Raw genomic sequence first — 18,252 nt, forward strand, 5'->3', positions numbered from 1 at the left:
GTTAATTAAACACAGGAGTCTGACTGACCCTGCTTGGTACAGCAGGCTCCTCCAAGCATGTGCAGCTCAGCAGGTCAAACATGCAGGGTAAATATAGCCCTGAATAAATAAGTCAGGAGCCGAGTGGAAGCGCTTTCCCCAGCGATTTAATGAAATGGACGGTAGCTCCGCTGAATTTTCCACTGAGGGAGACCGAAGGGAAGCACTGGCCTGGGTGAACGTAGGCGGCCTACACAATCCTATACACAGCAGCAGTCACAACTCTCAGCTGTGGAAGGCTGCTAACGCAAAATAAGAGGGAAAGAATGAGGGAAAGAATGAAGACCTTCTGTGCGGTTCTGAGTAGAAGAGAAACTGTTTAGACAGTTAAAGAGACGCTGCCCTGGCTGGAAATATTTGCAACCTCTTAATTTTAAACACTTTTTATTTGGATTGACCGAATTGGGTCCTGATCTCCCTGAAGTCAGTGGCAAAATGTAATTCTAATGGGAGCAGGATCGGGCCCACAATTTAAAGTGGGGCTGGGACCTTTGTAACACAAAGAACTTTATTTTACATACCCAGGAAATCTGGCCGTTCTTATATACAATATCACATTCCACAATTTAAATATATATATATAGATATAGATATAGATATGGATCCGGTTTACATTAAAAAAGTACTAAAATTATGTACAAACACACAACCTAAGAACTCTTTAAATAATACTAACAGGATATCCAAACAACAGCTTCACTCAGACAGGAATGAACTTTTTGTTGAATATTATACAAAGTGGATCACCAGAAAACAAGTAAATATATTAAATAAAAAAGGAGTGGTCTATACAACAGAAGAGAAAGAAAGAAAGAAAGAAAGAATTGGATTGTACAATTATCGGAGGAACATTTCTTTTTAAGAAGATTCAACTTTATCTGCCTACCAGTGCCTTTAACAAGGCCCCTGTCTGGGATTGCTAAAATATTAAATTAATTAATTATTTCATTTATAGGTTGTGGGGTGAGTTCCTTGTTATCAGCGTTCAAAATACGATCAGGCCAAATGCAGATCTACTTCTCTACCACTTCCTCCACGCAGGGAAGTTTGGGATCTTCTGAAGAAATACTGTCCACTATCGAAGAAAGACAACGAAGGCTGCTAGAGGCTGAAGATTCAACGATGGAGGCTCCTGGTTAATAAATAAATAAATAAAAAGAATAATAAAAGATAGAGTGTTTGGTTTAGTTTTTTTTAAACAGCGATCGATACACAGAAGGGAATGACAGAAAGGAACATAGCCCTAAGAAAGAGACGATCTAACAAGGACCGATATTCACATATTAGGAAAAGGAAACAACACCTGTGAGCAAACTTACAATATCTATATAGAAGCGTACAATACAGTAACAGTGTTCATTTTTTCTGAGCACTGTAAGATTTTTTTTCCGCTAACGGAATTGATCTCTCTCTCTCACACACACACACACACACACGTATATACATTATGCACACGTAAAGAGAATCCTGAAGTTTACCTTCTTTGGCATTGATCGCTAGCACTCTGGAATGATCAGAAACATTTTGCCAGTCGGAGCTGCAGGTGCTCAGGAAATCTGAACTTGGGATCTGAAGTAAACACGTAGAGCGCAGAGGAAAGAGGGAGGGAAAGAGAGAGAGAGAGAGAGAGAGAACACATATATTAGCAAAGAGGATCGCTGCTCCTCGGGGCAGCCTGGGTGCCTGCTGGACTTCCAAACAACGACTTATACTTCCCTCGCTAAGTCTGTTAAATGCTCGTTAGTGTGCCCGGCTGTGCATTAAGGAAGGGGAAGAGGGAGAGAAAAAAAAAGTGGAAGGCGGTTTCGCAGCTGACTTTCAGGGGGCAGGAGGGGACTGAGTACAATCGCTGTGCTTACATTTCCCTGCTTGGGGCTGAAGCTAAAAGGGTCTCCCCCAATCTCCTGCATTTTCTCCTGCTGATCCAGCCTGTGCAGGAGATCCTGCAGCTTCTCTATGTAGCTGATGGCACTCCTCAGGATCTCCACCTTGGGCAGCCGCTGGTTGGGGTTGGCCACAGTCCTCCTTTTCAGAGCCTCGAAGGCTTCGTTGATCTTCTTCAGCCGCCTCCTCTCCCGCAGGGTGGCTGCTTTCCTCCTGTCGGTGGGGGCCGATTTCCTCTTGCAGGTCTTACAAGCCCAGATCAAACACTGGCCGGGGCAATGAGGGGGTTGTAGGCCCGGGGGTGCCAGCACATGCTCCTCTCCACTGCTGTCACTCCCGGCTTCTGGGGGCATTTGGTCCTGGCAAGGGGACAAAGTGCCATCGCTGCCTGGGTACAGGGGGGACCCCTCTGCCATCTCCAGCTGCTGCAGAGCTCCATTTTCTCCGTCCAAGTAGAAGAAATAGGAGCTAGTTTCAAAAAGGTCCATCATCATGCTCTCCCCTTGGCCTCTCTGCCTGCTGGAGTTGGGTGATAGGCTCAAAAAAACCCAGAGGAGCCACCCAGATGGAATTTAATTAGTGCAGTGACATAAGTCCCCCTGCTTTATATATAGTAGCTGCTGAAACTCTATCCAACTTTTAGCTGTCGCGGTGCATCACCCTCCAAATCTGATTCCGACCAGTATCCTGGGCTCCGTCTGGGGAACATCTCCTGTTTGGCGGGGGGGTGGGGAGTGGAAAGGGGGGGGGAGAATAAAAAACGCAAACTCAGCTCGCGAACGCGGGATGAAGTGGGATAGCAAAGGTGGATTTGGGGGAATAATTCCAAAGGGCAGCGGCCACACCCCTCTGTGCGAATCTGCCCTGTTTCAGATGGGGGGAGGGGGTGATTTTAGAGCAAACAGCGGAGCTTAAAACTGAAACCTCTTCTCCTTCCCTCCTCCAGTGCTAAATATAGGTGTATAGAGCCAGGTTTCAAAGGCAACGGCCACTCTCCAAATAGACGGGTTAATATTTTCAGAAGAGTCCATGCTATTTTTTTCCCTCTTCGAAACATGCCATTCCTGTGACCCAAACCATTAGTGCCAGCCCAAGGTTACAAATGATACACACTCTTCTGCAACATACACTTGCAGGAAGGCTGCCAAGGCATAGCTCAGCTTGGACGACCAGGCAACCTCTCTTCCACGGATCATTATACATTATTGGCACAGTTACTAAGTTAAGCATTGTACTTACACACATTGTAGGTTTCAGTGTCTTGTGATCACAGTTATTGATCGTAGGGCAAACTGGGGCGCTCTATATCCTAAAAAGCGATACACTCAGCTGTCCTGAAGAAGGGATATATCAGGAGCAAAGCACAATCTTATCCTATATCTGCCACTCATCCCACTGAGTCTCAGCCCACCAGATGCAAAATCATGTATAATTTCTTTCCTTGTTTGATTACAGTTTGCAGATATTAACAACAACAAATGTAAAAATAAAGAACTAAGCCCATGAAATATCACCAACTCTGTCCACGGGTCCTTCAATCTCAATCCTTCGTGAAGGGAACGATTACCCTGCTGCTAAGTTCCCTGATGTAATGGTATTGATCACAGGATCAACTGATCCTCAGAAACTGATTGTGAACTGATACTTCATTGACACAAGGGGCTCATGAATCAATGGGATTTTGGTTCTGACTGAGTCAATACTGCAGGATCAGGCCCCGTATCCCTCTTCATAAATCATGGCAACATCAGGTTTTAAATGGATCCACAGAAGTTCAACATGCTCAGTTAAACTACTAGTTTCAATACAAAAGAGTACAGTATTTGGAATGTAAGCTCTTTGGGCCAGGGACTCTCTCCCATGTGTTCCTACAGTGCTTAGCACAAAGAGACCCCGATCTCTATTGTGTCTGCTAGCTGCAACTGTAATATATGTAATAAATATTAACATGCTCTATATAGATAGATACATATTGTTTCAAGGAATTCTTCAAAGCAAATGTAATTACATTTTGATTCCTGACCAATGGAACCAACTCTAAGTCTGATTGTGTTTAGCTATTGAAGGCTATATTTAATAAATAGTACATACGTTAAATATGTTGTAAATATATGTGGGGTTTCCCCATTTTTCTTCTTTCCTTCCTTCCTCCATCAGAGGGGGTTGGCACTGCAGAAGAAACTAAAATGTCCTGGAAAAAAAATCCAAACAGACTGTGATGCAAAAGAAAAGATAAAAAATAAATGAAATGGAAAGTAATTGATATTAAATAGAGCACTGAGGTGGGAAGTTGGCTTTCGGTTGCATTGAACATGTTAATGTGACCAACAATATTTCATTTGAATGATAGCAAACTAGTGAATATCACCTTAATAGTTTGAAATATGTTGTCCCAACTCCCTCCCTCTCTCTCTCTCTCTCTCTCATCAAACATCAATATATGAGAAATGATACAAGAGTGCTCTGCAAAACAGATATAGCTGTATATATGTTGAAAAGGTTAGAAAGATTGCCATTACTGGCACATAATAATAGGTAACATTGTCTATAAGTTAGGAGGGTCAACAAAGTTGTGCACTGCAAATAGCTTCTTCAATATGTAATAGAAATTCATATTTTTGTGATTCCTTTTGCTCCAGAACAACCGTATCTCTTTTATACAACATTTGGTGTCACTCACCTACAGATACGTTCTGATGGCCTTGAACTCACTAGCTGCATCTACTTGCATTACTACAACTTACACTAGCATGATTGTACCAGCTCAAGTGGCAGTGGTGCATTGCAGCTACACTAGGCATCCTATTTCAGGTCCACACACAGCCATTCCCTTTTTAAGTTGTAGGTCCTATGGACTGTTGCACCTGTCTCAACATCCATGACAAAATTCCTTGGAGCAAGTAAATAACATCTACTTGTACCCTTGAACTATTTGGTTTGGCTGAGCACCATGTGGAGGTGAATGCATTTTCTTGAGCTATTGGGGGTTGAATATATCATTACTGCGTTACTTTTAGCTAATAACTCTTGATCTGTCTTGTCTCTAATAAGTCGCCAGGACCAGATGGTATTCATTAAAGAGTTCTGAAGGAACTCATGTATGAAACTAAAGAACTCCTTATTGTGGTATGTAACTTATCGCTTAAATCAGCCTCTGTACCAGATGACTGGAAGGCAGCTAAAGTAGCACCAATTTTTAAAAAAGATTCCCTTGGCGATCCTGGCAATTACAGGCTAGTAAGCCTAACTTCAGTACCAGGCAAATTGGTTGAAACTATAACAAAGAACAGAATTATCAGACACATAGACAAACATGTTACTTCGGGAAAGAATCAATACAGCTATTGTAAAAGGAAATCATGCCTCACTAATTTTTAGAATTCTTTGAGGGTGTCAACAAGCATGTAGACAAGGATGATCCAGTGGATATAGTGTACTTGGACTTTCAGAAAGCATTTGGTACAAGTCTCACACCAGAGGCTCTTAAGCAATGTAAATAGTCATGGGATAAGAGGGAAGGTCCTCTCACGAATCAGTAACTGGTTAAAAAGATAGGAAACAAAAGGTAGGAGTAAATGGTTAGTTTTCACAATGGAGAGAGGTAAAAGCAGGATCTGCCAAGGATCTTTGCTGTTCAATATATTCAATATATTTGCTAGGGTCTTTGCTGTTCAATATATTCATAAATGATCTGGAAAAGGAGGTGAACAGTGAGGTGGCAAAATTTGCAAACAATACAAAATTACCCAATGTAGTTAAGTCCAAGGCTGACTGCCAGGAGTTACTAAGGGATCTCACTAAATTAGGTGATTGAAAAACAGAAATTTAATGTTGATAAGTGCAAAGTAATTCCAATGGAAAACATAATCTCAACTAACATACAAAATGAAGTTACCACTCAAGAAAGCTCTTGGATTCATCATGGATAGCTCTCTGAAAACATCTGCCCAATGTGCAGTGGCAGTCAAAAAAGCTAAAAGAATGTTAGGAACCATAAGGAAAGGGATATCATAAATATCATAATACCACTACGTAAATCCATGATACATCCACATCTTGAATACCGAGTGCAGTTCTGATCATCCTATTTTAAAAAAAGATATATTAGAATAGTAAAGGTACAGAGAAGAGCAACAAAAATGAATAAGGGTATAAAACTGCTTCCATATGATGAGAAATTCAAAAGACAGTTATCTCTTTTCTAAGCTGAACAGTCTAAGAGGGGATATGATAGAGGTCTATAAAATCATGAATGATGTGAAGAAAGTAAATAGGGAAGTGTTATTTACCCCTTCACATAACACAAGAACTAGTCGTCACCAAATGAAATTATTTGGCAGCAGGTTTAAACAAACATAAGGAAGTACCACACACACACACACACACACACACACACACACACACACACACACACACACACACACACACACACAGAGTCAACCTGTGGAACTCACTGCCAGGGGATGTTGTGAAGGCCAAAAATAGAACTGTGTTAAAAATGAATGAGACAAGTTCATGGGGGATAGGTCCAGTAATGACTATTAGCCAAGATAGTCAGGGATGCAATTCTATGCTCTGGGTGTCTCTAAACCTTTGACTGCCAGAAGTTGGGACTGGATGACAAGGATGAATCACTCAGTAAAGTGCCCTGTTCAGTTCACTCCTTCTGAAGCATCCTGCCACTGTTGGAAGATGGGATATTGGGCTAGAAGGACCATGCATCTGACCCAGTATGGCCATTCATATGTTCTTATGGCTTTTTCAGATCTCAGAGGGACTTAAAGCTGCTGAGACAGTACCCAGAGTAATGTGGCAATCGTCCATAGACTAAGTATATTGGTGGTTTATTGTATGTTTATGATGTGGCTGCTGATTAGCAAGTGATTTTTTGTCTTTTTTTTTTTAAGATAAAAAGAAGGATGACCTTGCAGTTCAGGCATGAAATGGAACTCAGTAGCTCTGGAGCCAATTCTCTGCTCTGCCACACACTTCCTGGGTGACCTTGGGTAAGTCACTAAGGCCCAGATCCTTAAAGGTATTTAGGCACCTAACTCACATTGAAATCAGTGGCAGTTAAGCACCTAAATACCGTCACGAATTTGTACCTTGATCTCTCTACAGGGGTGCCCAAACACCATGGCCCTATCACTTTTTACCAGCTGTAAGGGCGAATGATGGGGTGGGAGGGAGTGGAGAGGAGCCAGCAGGGGGGTGGGGCCTTGGGGAAAGAGGTGGCATGGGAGCAGGGCCTCAGTGAGAGAGATGGCTGGGGGCAAGGGGTGTGGAGCCACAGTTCGACTGCCAGTGCCCTCCACCCCCACACTTTTAGGGCACTTCTGTTGTCCCTTTCTCTTGATGCCTCAATTTTCCATCTTTAAAAGGAGATAATAATCCTGACTTTCTCTCATCCTTTGTCTTTCTTGTCTGTTTAGATTTCAAGCTTTTCAGAGGATGACCTGTCTCTTTTTTATATGTATGTACATAACCAAGCACATACGGCCCTGATCTCCATTGGGCCCTGTGGCTACTAGCATAATACAGTAATAATAATAAGCTCACTGGGAATTTAAAAAGGCACATTTTGTAGCTATTACTATTGTTGTATTTTCTGTTATCTTCTTGTGTCCTTCACTGCTGCTCTTGGGAGCTTGGGGCTTCAGAGGAGGGGCCAGTAGAGCCAAGACCAACCAGCTAGAGTGGCTGAAAAATTAAAAACTAAAATTAAAAAAATCAAAATTCAAGTTGTGTTTTGTTTCAAAGGGTTCAGAATGGACCCATTTTCCATTGTTTGGACATTTTTCACATTTTTAATTATTTTTTTTACCACAAACATGAAAAATGTTCCCCAAATGGAAACCAACATTTTTTATTTACTAAAATCTTGGGTTTTGATAAATAAAATTTTTGACAATTACTTGAATAGCATTTTTAACAAACATTTATGTCAACAATTTTTTCAGTGCAGCAGGGTGCACTCCCCTCCTGCCTTCTCATCCCACACAAAGCGCTCAGATGCCACCAATCAGATATCCATGTTGTGCAGTTTAGTTCAGATCCCTCCACTAACATCTTTAGAGTCCCAAGCAGCACTGCTATTTACACCATCCCCTGTGTTTGTGGCCCTTCCTGGAGGCTTGAGAGGAGCAGAATTTTCCCTTCACCTAGACTAGACTCAGCCAGCCCTATTCTCCTCCTCACATCCTTCCTGTGCATGTCTTATCAGTCTTCAGCTAATGAGTTAATTGACTCTTTAGTTCACCCAGTCCCCCACCTGATTAGGTAATAAACTTTGGTTACCCCAGACAGACTTCTCCAGGGAACTAATGGGTGGCAGAGTAATCAGAGTGCAGGTTCTTCTGTTAACTCCCAGCAGTCTGTCACAGTCAATTATTTACAAGTAAATGTTGTAGACTAAAAACCCATTTTTCATCAAAATACATTTCAATTAAAAACTTTTGACCAGTTCAACAACTGCCCATCACCGTGGCAAACCCCAGGCCAGCCCTGAATTGAGAAGTCAGGAGCCAGGCAAAGTCTGCTCTTAGACGTGCCTGCAGCCTGCTTCTCAGGTGACAGGGCCAGTGCTCTGATCTGTCAAAGATGGATGTTGAGGTGCCTGAATGCCTCCAGAAGCTCTCCTCATTGCTGCTGGGTCTCAGATATCCTCCTGGGCTTCACTGGCCTTTGGTGGTTCTCCACTTGGCTCTGTTTGCTCCACTTGGCTCCATACTGCCTTGGGTTGCTGCCTATGGAGCTGTTCCTTGCAAGAATGAGAAATATTAGCCCCAATGAGGTTTCTGTGTCATTTTCAACAGCTGCAGATGAAGCCTTTATATTATACCATGCACCCATGTGTTTTGTGTATGCCCCATGAATTTTAGAAGGAGCATTTTAGAAACATTGAGAATTTTAAATGATTTTACTGAGGCTAGTTTTCTTATTCCTCTGTCTGCAAACCAGTCTCCCTTAGTTACCATGGGTGGGGTTCTCATCCCCACTATGGCCTCTTTTTTATGCCAGGTAAAAAGGCCAGAGAGGTGTAAAGAATCTCTAACAGTGCTGGTTCTCATCAGTGAAGGATTCCCCAGTGCAGGAACTGCAGAAGAAGGCTGTCTTCTGAGGACCCCTTGCAAGTCTTGGTATAGGGAGAATTTCAAGGGTGGGTCTAGGGGCAGGTCAAGGGTGAGGCGATAGCAAACAATGCTGTAGAGATTCTGAGCAGCACTCCTTCCCTTAGGTTGACCTGAGGGGGCTGCCATAAGTTACACAGGCTCCCAAGGCTGTCTACTTTGTGCTGGGGCTATTCCAGCCCCCAGAACAACCAGAATTCAGAAGGGGCAAAGGTAGCTTAAAGACACTTTAGCCCCCATTTTCCCTGGGTTGAGAGTTCTAGGCTCCAGAAAGCACATCACAAAGTGTCATCCCATGAGTCCAACTGTACAGAACTCAGTGGGGCAGAGACAAGGTGGGTAAGGTAATATAATAGAATATCAGGGTTGGAAGGGACCTCAGGAGGTCACCTAGTCCAACCCCCTGCTCAAAGCAGGTAATAGCTTTTATTGGACCACCCACTGGGAGGTTTCCCAATGAAATACCTGAGATTCATCAATTATATTTTCATCCCCTGGACAGACAACTTAAACTCCCTCATAGATTTCCACTGCAACTTCAACAACCACCACACGTCCACTAAACTCTCTCTAGAACACTCTCACACCAACATCAACTTTATGGACATCACGATCAGCTTCAGCTATGGAACCCTACAGACACCCATATACAAGAAACCCCTGGATCACCACAGTCACGTTCTTAGAGCCAGTAACCACCACAAATGAACTAAGAGATCTATGATCTGCAGCCAGATGCTCAGATACCACAGAATATGCTCTGAGGAGAAAGTCTGGGATATACACCTTAAAATATAAACTTAAAATGCTTAACTTAAACAATGCTTTCACCAAACAAGGACATTCCACCTCAGAAGTAGATCACATCATGGAATGGGCCACCCAAATACCCTGGGACAAACTGCTTCAATACAGAAATAAAACCCCCTCTGACTGCACACCCCTAGTTGTCACCTACCATCTCACATTGGAACCCATATGCCGCATCATCAAACAACTATAACCCATACTCAATGGGAACCCTATCCTGAAATAAATCTTTCCTGAACCCCCTTTTCTGGCCTTCAAACTACCCCTGATCTCTCCAAGTTCATCATCAGAAGCAAGCTTCTCGCAGATCAGGACACACCAACTCAAAGCAGCACCAGACGCAAAACCTGCAAACATATCTCCACTGCTACAATGATCAGCTCTCGCCCTTCAAGATCCATGGGTCCTACACATGCCTATCACAATATGTGGTATACCTCATCCGGTGCACTAAATGCCCCAATAACAACTAATGAGTGATACCAGACAATCACTGCGCACTCTAACAAACTCGCACAGGAAAATAATAAAAGACAATAACACCATGTCACCTGTAGGTGAATACTTTTCACAAACCAATCCCTCTATGTCTGACCTATCAGTCCTCATCCTCAAAGGAAATCTGCACACTACTTTCAAAAGATGAGCCTGGGAACTTAAATTCATAACTCTGCTAGACACTAAAAATCATTGAACAGAGACACTGAATTTATGGCTTATTACAACAACAATCTATAGCCCACTAACCCCCTCTCTTTGTCTTATGACTGCAGGGGTGTTAATGGGCCACTCTACCTTGAATGGTCCCTTAGAATATGTGCTAATCACTTGCGCTAAACAATTGGTTCCACCTTGCAACTAGCTGTGACACTTGGAGTATCTTTCCCAGACCTGAAGAAGAGCTCTGTGTAGCTCGAAATCTTGTCTCTCTCACCAACAGAAATTGGTCCAATACAAGATATTACCTCACACACCTTGTCTCTCTAATGTTCTAGGACTGACACAGCTACAACTACACTGCATACATCAGTGGGACAGAACAGATAAAACTAATGCATTTTGGACACTTCTAAATAGGATATCAAATAAATTTCCATATACAATAATGTTGCTGTTTTAAGGTCTGATATCTCAGGACCTTCCTGTCCTTTTAGGGTCATGAAATAACAGACCTTAAACTTGTAACTGGGGTAGGCCTGAATATTGCCCCATCTTGGGCCTGATTTATACCAAACACATCACCGGACACCGCCAATACCACACTGAGTAATTGAGACAGCCGACCAGGGAAATAACCCACTTCCTTCCCTGAGGGACCAAGGGATGCACCCCACCCATGTACCTACCCGCTCCACTGATACTGACTTGGACTCCTTATTCATTCCATTGGTGGCGAACCCGAGCCCACTTATTCACTGACACTTTAAAAACCCTTGCACCCCAATCTGGGTCTATGCCGGTTATGCGATATGTATGTATCTTTTCATCCTTGCAAACGATATCTGTAACCACCCCCCAACCCAAGCCAGACCCCAGATGTACAGTACCTTCCCTCTCAACCTGTGTATATTTCATTTTAAACATTTACTTTAATAATTTTTTTATTCCTGAGGGTGGGGGAAGGGAAGGATGGAAACATTTATTTTGTTGTTTTTTTATTATTTTTAAGTGGTAGCTGTTTGAAGCTTCTTGGAGATTTAGAATACTACAAGAGATGGATTAATGGGCAGACTACAGTATTGCTGGTCAAAGGCCCATGCTAAATGTATTTATCACCTGGATCTACAATTTATCTCCAGCACACATGTGGTGTACATAGATAGAGTAGATAAACAGACTAGATAGGCAGGCAGACAGAAAACAGACACCAAGGGGACCCTGCGTAAAGGTCAGAAGCCTGATGTCTCTGTACGGCGGGACCTAGTCACCACAAGTTTCCTGAGGTCTGTTGGTATTCGGGGCTAAACCCCCTGTTCGCTCTGTTAGGGGACAAACCCTGTCTATGCCATGGAATGACCATGGGAAAATGCACAAGGAGAACTTCACTTACATGTAGGGTAGAATAATTCCCCCAACTGCAGGAATTCCTGGATGAAATTCTACGGCCTGTATTATGCAGGACATCAGACTAGATAATTTTAGTAGTCCATGCTGGCCTTAAAATCTATGAATTTCCTTTGATTCGATATGGAGTTTGGTGTTCAGATCAGTTACACATCTGATAGTTGTCTAGAAGTGCAATCTTGCTAACTAAACAGACATTTCTAGTTTGGGATAGGAAGGGAGGATTTTATTACAGCTCTCATATTGGGTGGTTATGCCACATAGTTCTAAACGGCAGATGTGTTAATGCCTGTGTCAGGGTCTACAGTGACAAACAGCCACTACTGCACAAACACATTTATTCTACTACAAGACATTTTACTAGGGGGGAAACTGCCCAATCAGAAACAGAATGCTCACTGCACTGTTACTGAGTGGAACTGTGCAACGTTGGCTGGGCAATCCACATATGACATTGGATGTGGTAAATGATATGAGGGTAATTAAAGATATTTTTCTCCTTGTGATCAGATATAAGATTGAGGTCATGGGTTTATACAAAATGTAGCATGTATATAGGACATTTTGCATACTATAGTCTTAAAATCACATATTTATCTATCAGCTTAGATGGTAACCTCTTTGGAACAAGGACTGTATTTTCACTGTTTGTGTGAGCAGTGCTACCAATACAAGACCCTGGACCTTGATGGGTGTTCGCTCAGCATTACCACAGTACAAATAAATACACCCTTCATCCCCTTAGTATTTGCGCACATACTTACACTATAGACTAGGAGTGATGCGTTTGTATATTGCCAGGCAAAGCTGTTATAGTTTAGCATTTGTCATTGGTTTCATTAATAAACATGAGGTTTGTGGGACATATAAATTTCAGTTCACAATGGACTAAAACATAGTATTCAGGTTTTTAGTCTCTCTCTGTTGTGCAGAAAAACTGATTTGACACAGTTTACACAATTTTGATTTCCAGATACACAAATACATCTCTACCTTGATATAACACTGTCCTTGGGAGCCAAAAAATCTTACCGCGTTATAGGTGAAACCGTGTTATATTGAACTTGCTTTGATCCACCGGAGTGCGCAGCCCCTTCCCCCCCCCCCCCCCGAAGCACTGCTTTACCGCGTTATATCTGAATTCGTGTTATATCAGGTGGCGTTATATCACGGTAGTGGTGTAATGTAAAAATCTCAGTGTTCAACCCTCTTTTTTTTGTACAGCAAATGAGTTCGGAATCCTTTGGTATTTGATGGGGATGCAGGTCGGGAGGAGAGGAAGAAACCTTGCAGTGGTATGGTCTTTGGAGTGAATGTAATACATTTTCTATTCAAGGTATGTATAAGCAGTGTGTTGTTGAACTTAGGAAACTGCAGAATAGAGCAACTTTTTCTATCAGTTAGTGTTCCATATTACCTCTATGCGAAAATTGAACACATGCAGAAGTAAATGAACTCTAGCAGGGCAGGGGATGGACTTCATCTCCCCACCCACTGGTAGGCCACAGGGTTGTAGGACAGCCCTTCTGGGACTTGGTGAAATAGTGGCATGGCCTTTGTGAGAGTCCGGGGCACAATCTACATAACCATGTAGTCTATGGAGCCTCTCCCAGCAAGTTCACCCCAACGACACTCTTTGTGTCAGCCTATTCAGAGCCTATCTTTGCAGTTGCTCTGCCCAGAGAGGTGCACTGGGGGAGACAATGTTGTGGGGAGGGATTTTTGGAGACCTTGGTATTGGTGTGAATTTCACTTTCTGTGCATAAAATCCTGTTAGTTAATGAACTCATTTCAGTGGCCTTTGTACAGTTGGATTTCACATCACAGGCAAGTCCATCCATATGGTCATACAGTGGTCAACAAGTTAATTTCAGATTGCTAGCTAGCAATGGCCTGAAAGAAACTGGTCAAAGCAAAATCTCACTGAAGCTGCCATTTCCTCCTTACCTCATTCCTTATGTCCCCACGCTGGGTGATGCCTTATTTACCATCTTGTGTTACAATACCTAGGCACAACAGGTTGAGACAGAAAAGATTTATGCCTAGGAAGATTTATCTGTGAAGGGGTTTCTTTGCAGGAAGGTTTTCATTGCAGTGGATAGGTAGTGAATATAATGGTCAGTGGCATTACAGCAGAAAAATCATCCAGTTGACAGGATCACCTCCGCCATTGATTGTTAGCTATCTCTACATCTCTCAGGATGGCTCCACCCACTCCTTAGGTAGGGGGAGAACTGTGCTATTGGAAAACTACAGAATAGAATCATCTGGTAATGAATTTAAAATTATACTAAAAGATTTTCTTCTCAGCTGACTGATTAGTCACCAGTTTCACAAGCGCTGAAATACTTAGTCATGAATGATTTGATCACTAAATATTTCACCTCCAATAACACTGTCTAAATGCGTAGCTGTCAGCTCAGAGTGACTAAATATTTAGCTGCCAAAAACATGGAGACAAATGAGACTGGATGATGACAAATGGACAGCGAAAGTCTATTTAGAGCTAGCAAAGGCGAATGAACATCTTAGTCAGTGGGGGTGCCCGCCTGGGGGAATTTTCAGAGCATGCTGGCGTGAAACAGGTGCTACAGATGGAAGGTTAATTTGGCAAGCCTCCAGGTGCACAGGAAGCAAGAGCTGCAGTTACAGTAAGCCCCCTTTGGGCAGAGCAGCTGTCTATGTATAGCTTATGGGGGGACATTGGGGCAAAAGGGTGCTTCCTTGAGAAGCCTCTGGTTTTCAGAAATCTACGCAAATCATTAATTTTTACATGATAATAGATGGATACCTGTCTGCCATTCAGTTAAGAACGTATCAGAACACTGAGAATGACAATGAGCGTTACACCTAATCCCTATGGAAAAGAGAAACCTCAATGACTATTGCACATTAATTAAAACAATATTCATTTTTAATTTAACAAACATCTGAAATTTACAGAGAAAAATACTTTTTCTCTCCACTCCTATTACTCACCCACTATTCCCCTACTGGGAATACAGGGTGTTATAAATATGATCACAATTGGTGGAGAAGAGGAGAGAGAAAGGGACCTGACTCCCTTCTTCTCCACCTGCCCCTCCCCTAGTCTAACACTGGACCCAGTCATATCTCTGAGATCCACATGCAGAGAGAGGCCTTAATGCACAGAAGGTGGTGAGGAAACCAGCTAGCTATATAACTATATTCCGCCCCCCAACCCCCAGGCTCCATGGAGGACTCTCCTCGGATCTGTGGAGGGAAGGAGAGGCAGTGCAGGATGGGTAGGTGGACAGATGCATCTGATGATTACCCGTTCTGTTCATTCCCTCTCAAGCATCTGTCATTGGCCTCTGTCAAAAGACAGAATACTGGGCTAGATGGACCATTGGTCTGAGCCAGTATGGCCATTCTTATTGTTTCCCGCCAGCCCTGTAAAGATTGTCATCCTTCAGTCATGTCTCATATTTGGTTGTGACTCTAGGTGCCTTGTATTCACACCCTACTGTGATAATATTTGTACAAAACATGCCTTGTGAGGTATCATGTGAAAGCTAATAACATTCTGATTATTAATATCATTGTAAAATGCATGTGTTAACATTACGTGTGAAGTTATGAGTTCCCTTTTTATGATATTATTAGAAAATGTCTCAGGCCAGACAGCCTAGTCTAGGTAAAGATGATAAACAGGTCTGTCGTAGACAAAGGAATGTGAAAGCAGCAAAGAGTCCTGTGGCACCTTATAGACTAACAGACGTATTGGAGCATGAGCTTTCGTGGGTGAATACCCACTTCGTCGGATGCATGTAGTGGAAATTTCTAGGGGCAGGTATATATATTGCCCCTGGAAATTTCCACTACATGCATCCGACGAAGTGGGTATTCATCCACGAAAGCTCATGCTCCAATACGTCTGTTAGTCTGTAAGGTGCCACAGGACTCTTTGCTGCTTTCACAGATCCAGATTAACACGGCTACTCTTCTGATAAAGGAATGTGGGTTTACCTCAATTTACATATTACCAGTAACTAAATTTATCAAGCTAAACCAGCTGGGGTTATCCTGCTCTTGAACTTGAGACAGAGAATTAGCATGTTTCTTTCTGGAGTGCAAGAGACAGGAGGCTAAATTCCCCAGAGGACTTCCTGACAAAAAGCAATCCCTCTAGGAATATTAGGAACAGAGAGTAAGACTCCAACTTTATCCTTCCTGAGGAGATAAAGAAACCATGCAATTTGGCCTCAGTGATGGGTCCTGGCCAGTAAAAAGCTAGAAAGGAGATTGAGTGCAAAAATCAAAACAAAACAACCCCGCCCCCCAACAGAAAACAAACCAACCACTCTATCTTGAATAAAGACTGTATCTGGCTAGATTAAGTTTTAGACTTTTAGGTGTGTGTTTTCACTTTTATTTGCTTGTAACCATCTCTAACTTTATCCCTTTCATTTGGTATCACTTAAAAATGCTTTTTTTGTTAATAAACTTGTTTTACTTTCACTAGAAACCAAGTCAGTGCTGCATTTGAAGTGACAGGTGTATCTACCCCAGTTCAATTAATAAGTTGTGATGTACTGACTCTTTAACAGAGGACCAAAGTTAATATCTCCTCTGAATGCACAGTGCTGGGTGTTGTGTATTGCATCTGAGGAGCTCAGAGGCTGGAGTTCACTGATTGGTTCCTGCTAGGCAAGATTTGGGCTCTAAGAGACCCTTGAGGAGTTTGTTGGTAGGGAAGACAGACTGGTAATCATGTATTTACACATTTATATTGTATAAACTCTGCCAGTGATTTTTCTAAATCACAGGATTCTTCCTTAGTTGTGATTGCTAAATACAGATCTTCTTTTGCTTTTTTGAACAAGCTCTTCATTATATGAACCCTCCATTCAATGAACGCAGTTGCTTGAGTATATCTAGATGATTAAGAAGAAATTCATAAGTTTTAGCACAGTCTTGCAATTCCTTATTCTTGGGCTGTAGCCTGTTGCCCATTATAATTGTCCTCAGAATTCTGTGATGTGCAAACCTGGATTTAAAGTGCTAGAACGCAGCTGAAGTTGTGGTACCCTGATGTGTCACTACTTTTGGCAAGCTGCTAGGATTGTCCATTATGATCAGATGGTCATGTCTCTCCAGAACAAATAAATCAACTCTGTCTTTGTGCCATGGATCTGCAGGTTGTTAAAGAGATGATAGGTTCTGCCTGCTGTCCATTTCTGTAATTTGGGCAACTCTATAGTTACTCAATTTCATGAATGCCATTGTTCATCTGCGGACAGAATACAACTTCTCCAGCTCTTGATTTTCGAGAAGTGTTGATTTCTCCACCTATGACTTGTAATTTGTGCTTTTGCTTGCAGTGTATCATCCTTAGCCACAATCCTGCTAGTCTAGTACATGCTGCTTTTGTCATGTTCACATGCACTGATCTGGGTTTCCAGAAAATATGTGGTTGTGTCACCAAGAATAGAATACCAGCATGACAGCATGTTGCAATTACTGTCCTGCTCTTGTACTTACAGAAGCAATTGCTGTGTCCTCAGTGGTCCTTCTCCAAGTCCTTTCTTGAGTTTTGCATTAGTGATGTACAATGAGTCTATGAGTCACATGTAGGCCTTTCATGCATATTTTTATATTAGCCCAGCTTTTATGTTTCTCCATTGTGCTTAAAAAGAGCTCTTCCCCTCATTTGAGAAATCCTCATAATTTAGCTTTCACCCATGTTTTTCAGATTTCTCTGCACATTTTCTTCAAGAGGCCTATTACATTTATTATATTTTTTTCCCCAAAGATGGACATTTTCTAACCTCTTGCCAACTGTCACATTGCTGATATCCTCCCTTTTTTGGCATGTTTCTTTCCTTTGCCTTTTAAATTCCTGTTAATAATTTCCTTCCTTGTTTAGCTATGGTGTTTGCATCATGTGCGTTGTGCTGCTTGGCATATTAATATTGATTTTCCAAGTGTAAAATCCATCTCCTTGAGTAGCTTTTCACAAAGATTTTGAATGGTGCTCCCCACAGCTATGGACTTTAACAAGGGAGTTTTTTAATATTAAAATAATTCAGTGTTAATTCTGGACAAACTCCTCGGTTGTTTCCCCTTCTTTCTGAGTCTTTATCCAGAAAATATAGCGTCCATAGACCTGGTCACATTTTTTCCCCTCAAACATTTTCATTATCTCTTCTAAGGTTTTTTTCACGTTCCTCAGCTTTATCCTCAGTATGGAATGAATACAATGTTGTGGAGATCTTGGGGGTCTTTTTCTGTCAGCATCCCCCTAACCCAGCACATATCCAGAGCCTCCAGCACATGTTGACCTTTCATGAGCTGGGCCTAT

The 18,252-nt window shown here is 42.2% G+C and overlaps 1 protein-coding gene across 1 annotated transcript; it reads right to left on the bottom strand.

The window, feature by feature from the left end:
* Positions 1–179: 179 nt before the first annotated feature.
* Positions 180–2,571, bottom strand: MYF6 (myogenic factor 6). The gene is made up of 3 exons (XM_039519750.1): positions 1,899–2,571; positions 1,518–1,608; positions 180–1,171 (listed from the first exon to the last, which is right to left on the bottom strand). The coding sequence occupies exons 1-3, from the start codon at positions 2,415–2,417 to the stop codon at positions 1,053–1,055; spliced, it is 729 nt and encodes a 242-aa protein (XP_039375684.1). The 5' UTR covers positions 2,418–2,571; the 3' UTR covers positions 180–1,052.
* Positions 2,572–18,252: the final 15,681 nt, after the last annotated feature.

The sequence above is a fragment of the Mauremys reevesii genome, linkage group 1, assembly GCF_016161935.1.
Source record: "Mauremys reevesii isolate NIE-2019 linkage group 1, ASM1616193v1, whole genome shotgun sequence".
Taxonomy (NCBI): Eukaryota; Metazoa; Chordata; order Testudines; family Geoemydidae; genus Mauremys; species Mauremys reevesii.

Bases quoted from the DNA above. Each gene is read 5' to 3' on its own strand.
- MYF6 (XM_039519750.1), bottom strand. From the start codon at position 2,417: ATGATGATGGACCTTTTTGAAACTAGCTCCTATTTCTTCTACTTGGAC. The intron at 1,609-1,898 runs GTAAGCACAGCG...TGTTTACTTCAG, and splicing joins TCAGCCCCAAGCAGGGAAAT to ATCCCAAGTTCAGATTTCCT. The intron at 1,172-1,517 runs GTAAACTTCAGG...TTTATTAACCAG, and splicing joins AGCGATCAATGCCAAAGAAG to GAGCCTCCATCGTTGAATCT.